General features: G+C 49.8%; 1 protein-coding gene across 1 annotated transcript in view; it reads left to right on the forward strand.

Moving 5' to 3' along the window:
• grin2ab (glutamate receptor, ionotropic, N-methyl D-aspartate 2A, b) overlaps positions 1 to 5,954 on the forward strand; it is a 77,375-nt gene extending 71,421 nt beyond the window's left edge. Inside the window, exons 14-15 of the mRNA XM_062517938.1 lie at positions 2,981 to 3,967; positions 4,875 to 5,954. Of these exons, the coding sequence (XP_062373922.1) occupies positions 2,981 to 3,967; positions 4,875 to 5,954 (2,067 nt within the window). The remainder of the gene's footprint in view (positions 1 to 2,980; positions 3,968 to 4,874) is intronic.
• Positions 5,955 to 6,652: the final 698 nt, after the last annotated feature.

Below are 6,652 nucleotides of genomic sequence, written 5' to 3' on the forward strand. Positions count from 1 at the left end.
AAAGCTAACACTGCTCATAAAGCTAACACTGTTCATAAAGCTAACACTGTTCATAAAGCTAACACTGCTCATAAAGCTAACACTGTTCATAAAGCTAACACTGTTCATAAAGCTAACACTGTTCATAAAGCTAACAGCGTTCATAAAGCTAACACTGCTCATAAAGCTAACAGCGTTCATAAAGCTAACACTGTTCATAAAGCTAACAATGCTCATAAAGCTAACACTGTTCATAAAGCTAACACTGTTCATAAAGCTTTCACTGTTCATAAAGCTAACACTGCTCATAAAGCTAACACTCATCACAAAGCTAACACTGCTCATAAAGCTAACACTGCTCATAACGCTAACACTGCTCTTAAAGCTAACACTGTTCATAAAGCTAACAGCGTTCATAAAGCTAACACTCATCATAAAGCTAACACTGTTCATAAAGCTAACACTCATAAAGCTAACACTGTTCATAAAGCTAACACTGTTCATAAAGCTAACACTGCTCTTAAAGCTAACACTGTTCATAAAGCTAACACTGCTCATAAAGCTAAGATTGCTCTTAAAGCTAACACTGTTCATAAAGCTAACACTCATCATAAAGCTAACACTGTTCAGTGGTAGACCAAACCCTTTAAGTCTCAGAACAGCAATGCAGTATTTTTTTTATTATTATTGTTATTTTTTTAAGAACATAACATGTCATCTGTATGACATGATCAGCAGCATTGAGCTTATAGCTTACTTGAACTCTGAACGAAGATAGAGGCAATGTGAAAATAAAGGTATATGTGTAATTTAGGATTGTCAGATTTCAACAACATAAAATGCAATATATATGTTGCAGTACAAGTGTGGCACGTTTGTTGACAAAATATTTCCATCTGTAAAATGGTTTGGTGAGCTAAGTGCACAACCTATAACAAGATGGCTTCAGAGCGTGGCAATATACTATCATAACTTGCTACTGGGGCTATTTGCTGCCCTCGCCCTGTTGTTAATGTAAATAAATGTAATACAAATTCAAAAGCTAAGAAGAACACTCCCACCAGTAGCCTATTCAAACTCAAATAATAGCGTATTAGCTATACATGTCAAATGAATTTCTGAATAAAGTAGCCTAAGACTGGAGCCAATATTGATAGGCTACACAAAGAAAGAAAAAAAATCATATTATCCAGACATGTAGGCCTAGCTATAACTTGCCAGGCTTTACACATACAAACTCACCCAAGAGGTAACTGTGCTTGTAGGCTATAATAGGCTAATAGCCTAGGAAGGAGAAGTCTCATTTGAATCACTTTGCTGCAGACGTCTGCTTTCCAAAAAGGCTGAAGCTTCGGACGGTGTGTTGAATTCGTGCTTGTTACCATGGACGATCACTCGGAGCTTCGCAGGGAACAGCAGGCTGAAACGCAATCCATCCTTTTTGAGCTGGGCTTTGATGGGGGTAAACATGGCTCTTCTTCTGGCCACCTCAGCGCTGTAGTCGGCATAGATGTGGATCTCCGACCCCTTGTAGTCCAGGGAACCTCTCTCACGCGCTAGCTGCATTATTCGTTGCTTCACCTGAAAGTGGTGAATACACGCTATGAACGGACGTGGCGGCGGTGTAGCACCACTGGTTTGCCTCTTCTGGACGGCTAGCCTATGCGCTCTATCAACGGTCACAGTGCGGGAGAAAGCCTCAGCTCCAAAAACGTCCTGCAGGAAGGATTCTATGAATGAGATTGGTTGTTTGCCTTCTTCTTCCTCTGGTATGCCGGTTATTCGTATGTTGCATCTTCTGGATCTGTTCTCAAGGTCATCAACCTTAGATTTAAGCTGCTCGTTTTCTTTGGTTAAGCTGCTAAGGGCTGACTCCATTGTAACCATTCTCCCGTCAAAGTCATTCATCGCCGTTTCGATTTCCTGAATCGTCTGGTCGTGTTTGGCGATTGTGGCATGATTAGAAGAAATCTGCGACGTTAAATTGGCAATAATTCGCTCTTCCATGCCAGAGAGTAATTTCTGTATTTCAGTCAGCGAAACCGGGCTGCTTTCTCCGTCATCGTGGCTAGCCTGATCGGAGGCTAGCTCTTTGCCACTGCTCTTGTCGGTTTTCTTGCTTTTAAGTTTGTCCTTACTGCTCATTTCAGCCTAATTGTAGCACTTAGTATGTCCAAGACATATACAGGCGGGTCACCAAAGACTAATAGTGGTTTTGAACCGAATATGTGGAATAAATGTCGAATTAGGGCAGAGCTCTTCCGATCTGCTGCTTACTCCGCCATTAGCCAAACCGGAACTTCAACACTGTTCTTAAAGCTAACAGCGTTCAGAAAGCTAACACTGTTCATACAGCTAACAGCGTTCATAAAGCTAACACGCATCATAAAGCTAACACTGTTCATAAAGCTAACACTCATCATAAAGCTAACACGGTCATAAAGCTAACAGCATTCATAAAGCTAACACTGTTCATAAAGCTATCACTGTTCTTAAAGCTAACACTGCTCTGAAAGCTATATAGCTAACAGAGCTACTGGACCACAGTAATAGCATAGCTCATAAAGCTAACATTGCTCTTAAAGCTATCATAGCTGACAGAGCTACTGGACCACAGTAATAGCATAGCTCATAAAGCAAATAGTTCTTATTAAAGCTTTCATAACTAACAGAGCTACTGGACCACAGTAATAGCATAGCTCATAAAGCAAATAGTTCTTATTAAAGCTTTCATAACTAACAGAGCTACTGGACCACAGTAATAGCATAGCTCATAAAGCAAATAGTGCTTATTAATCCAGCATAGCTCAGAGTGAAGACCGGTCACACTGTCAGGGTGACACAGCTAATGCCACTAATGTTGTTCATTTAGGAAATAATTGCCAAAATGCTATTTGCTCACATAGCTAACAATGTTCATAAAGCACATAACTGAACACATATTGCTAATACTGTGTGTGTGTGTGTGTGTGTGTGTGTGTGTGTGTGTGTGTGTGTGCAGGGCATATGGAGCTGTATCCACGGCGTTCACATCGAGCTGAAGAAGCCTCCGGAGCTGGGCTTCAGCCCGCAGCAGAACATGCTGCACCTGCTCAAGTCGGCCAAGGAGCTGGTGCCAGGTCGCCAGGGCAACCACCACCCCAACGTTCTGCCGACGCCGCCGCCCGGCCTGGGCATCCTGCAGATCATGGGCGCCGCCAAGAGCCACAGCCAGGGGGCAGCGGCGGGCAAGGACACGGTCTACAGCAACACGGGCAGCCTGCTCAGCAACCGCCTCAAGGAGCCGCTCAACAACGCCGCGCTGTTGCCGGGGCAACGGGCCCTGAGCATGACCGACGCGCCTCACAACCTGATTGGAGGAGGAGGAGGAGGAGGAGGGGCCGGGGATAAGGGCGTGTCCAATGGGGCGTCGCGTAACCCCGCCCCCGCGGCGTCCAAGCCCCGCGCTCTCTGGAAGAAGTCGGTGGAGACGCTGCGTCAGGGGGCGGGACCAGGCGGCGAGGACACGCCCTCGGCCACGCCCCCCATCACCACCGCCGCCGCCGTGTCCATGGCGACCGCCCCGCTGCAGTCCGCCGCGTCGCTGGAGTCGCGCCTGCCCATGAAGAGCCAGCGCTACCTGCCCGAGGACGCGCCCGACCTCTCAACCCTAGAGGGCAAAGGTCACGGGGGAAACGGCGCTCCCGGCGGCGGCGGCAACAACAACAACAAGCAGGCGAAGGAGGCCCCGTCGCTACGGAAACGCGGGCGGCTGCCTCGCGACCTCAGCGACCTGGAGCTGTCGACGCTACGCAGTCAGCAGAGCGGCAGCATCCAGAGCAACCACACCACCTCCGGGACACTCCACCACCTGTTCAGCCAGAGCAGCCAGGGCAGCGGCGTCTTCACCATAGACTCCTCCCTCGCCTCCCTCGACCACGAGCCCGCCGCGCTGCACTTCCCCGACCTCTTCAGCGACCACCACCATCACCGCGACAACGGCACCAAGGTATCCAGTTGTTTGTTATACTCGTGGGAGAGTCAGTTGTTTTATGCCAGTTGTTTTATGGTTAGGTTGGTATTTGCTTATTGTGTCAGTTGTTTTATGTTCATGGTTAGGTTGATATTATAGTTGTGAGTGTGTCAGTTGTTTTATGTTCATGGTTAGGTTGGTATTTATTAACTTGTGAGGGTCAGTTGTTTTATGAATATAAATAGGTTGGCATTATAGTTGTGAGTGTGTCAGTTGTTTTATGTGTATGGTTAGGTTGGTATTTATTAACTTGTGAAGGTCAGTTGTTTTATGTATGGTTAGGTTGATATTATAGTTGTGAGTGTGTCAGTTGTTTCATGTTCATGGTTGGCATTAACTTTGTGAGTGTGTCAGTTGTTTTATGTTCATGGTTAGGTTGGTATTTATTTACTTGTGAGTGTCAGTTGTCAGCCATCTATGACTGAATTATCAGTCCAATGACTGACTGAGCTGGAAATCTTGACTTGACTTTACTGTTTTAGCTGATTTGAAAGGATGGTATGTTTGTGTAGAGTCCATGTTTTCTAATATCTCTCTCTTTCTTTCTCTCTCTTCTTTTCCTCCCATTCATTCATCCATTTCCTCCCATTCATTCATTCATTCATTCATTCATTATTTAATTATTTCACTCATTCATTCATTAATTTCCTCCCATTCATTCTTTCTTTCATTCATTCATTCATTCATTCATTCATTCATTATTTCATTCGTTCATTCATTCATTCATTCATTCATTATTTCATTCGTTCATTCATTCATTCATTCATTCATTATTTCATTATTTCATTATTTCATTCGTTCATTCATTCGTTCATTCATTCATTCATTCATTCATTCATTCATTCATTCATTCATTCATTCATTCATTCATTCGTTCACCAAGGGCCCGCCCAGTCTGGGGCCGCAGCCAATCCTGCAGCTGAACAGCAGCCTGCTCTCCAGCCCTCCCCCGCACCCCGACGTCATGGCGACGGCCGCCGCCAAGGACAAGAAGTACAACACCTACGGCAAGCCTGGTCTCGGCGGAGCCTCCGATCGGGGAGGAGTCGGGGGCGGAGTCGGGGGCGGAGCTCAGACGCACTGCCGCAGCTGCCTGTCTCGTCTCGGGGGCGTGTCCGGGGGCGTCGGGGGCGGAGTCGGGGGCGGCGGCTACTCGGGGCTCTACACGGTGCGCTCACCTCCGCTACGCTGCGACGCCTGCCTGCATTCCGCCAGCCTCTACGACATCAGCGAGGACCAGCTAACGCACCCTAACGACCCCCAGCCTCCTCCGCCCCCACAGATGCCCCAGATGCCCCAGTCGCCCTCCTTCACGGCCTACCTGCCCCAGAACGACCCCTCCGCTCAGGAGGGCGGCGGCCTCATCAGCCACTTCCAGACCGAGGAGCCAATCCGACGCCAGCACTCGTACGAGAACCTGCCGGGTCAGAGCGGGCCGCGGCGCGTCAGCCTACAGGAAGCCAGCCCCTACGCCAACCTGCCCCCGATGCCCTCCTCGTCCTCCTGCTCGTCTGGAGCGCCCCCCGGTGGCCTGGCGGCTGCTGCCATGGCGGGCGTGAGCGGGCTGGGCGTGGGGAGGAGGAGCAAGTCTCTGTACCCGCTGTGCCCGTCGGAGAACCCCTTCCTGCAGACGCTGCGTGACGACCGGCGGCTGGCCCACGGGCGCAGCTCCACGGACATCTACAAGCAGCTGGTGCCGCTCACATTAGGCGTCGGCGGCGGCGTCGGCACGGCGACCAGCTCACCCTCGCCCTCGCCCTCGCACCACCACCTCCACCACCACCACCACGGCGCCGCCCTGCTGGCCAGCGAGCTCTTCTACCCCTCAGAGCACCTGATGCCCTACGTGGCCCCGCCCCCGCCGCTGCAGCAGGCCGCCTCCTACCCCGCGCCCCGCGCCATGAGCGCCGGAGGGGCCCGCCGCGTCTACAAGAGGATGCCCAGCATCGAGTCCGACGTCTAGACGTCTAGTACCCCGCCACGCCTGCAGGGGCGCCACAAGCTCGGGGGGGGGGGGGGGTTGTCAGGGCGACTGGGCGCAGGAGAGGCGGGGGGGGGGGGGGCGGGGGGGGCCGTGCGTGTCGTCTAGGCAACACGGAATAGAGAGGAGGGGGTACCTGTGTGCGTAGGGTCCAGCTGACTCTGGAATGATCTGGGTTGGTGTGTGTGTGTGCATCTGGCTACGTCGAGGCTCGAGGACCAAATCTGGGTTAGATGAAGGATAAATCGTGACCAAATCGGGGGCTAAGTCAAGGTCAGATCAAGACCAGATTGGGGCTAAGTCAAGGTCAGATCAAGACCAGATTGGGGCTAAGTCAAGGCCAGATCAAGACCAAATCGGGGCTAAATGAAGGATAAATCGTGACCAAATCGGGGCTAAGTCAAGGTCAGATCGAGACCAAATCGGGGCTAAGTCAAGGTCAGATCAAGACCAGATTGGGGCTAAATCGAGGAGAAATCAGGGCAAAATCTGAACCAAATCGGGGCTAAATAAAGGATAAATTGGGGCTAAATAAAGGATAAATTGGGGCTGAATCTGAACCAAATCGGGGCTAAATAAAGGATAGATCGGGGCTAAATAAAGGATAAATTGGGGCTGAATCTGAACCAAATCGGGGCTAAATAAAGGATAGATCGGGGCTGAATAAAGGATAAATTGGG

The sequence above is a fragment of the Sardina pilchardus genome, chromosome 1 (assembly GCF_963854185.1).
Source record: "Sardina pilchardus chromosome 1, fSarPil1.1, whole genome shotgun sequence".
In the NCBI taxonomy this organism is placed as follows: Eukaryota; Metazoa; Chordata; class Actinopteri; order Clupeiformes; family Clupeidae; genus Sardina; species Sardina pilchardus.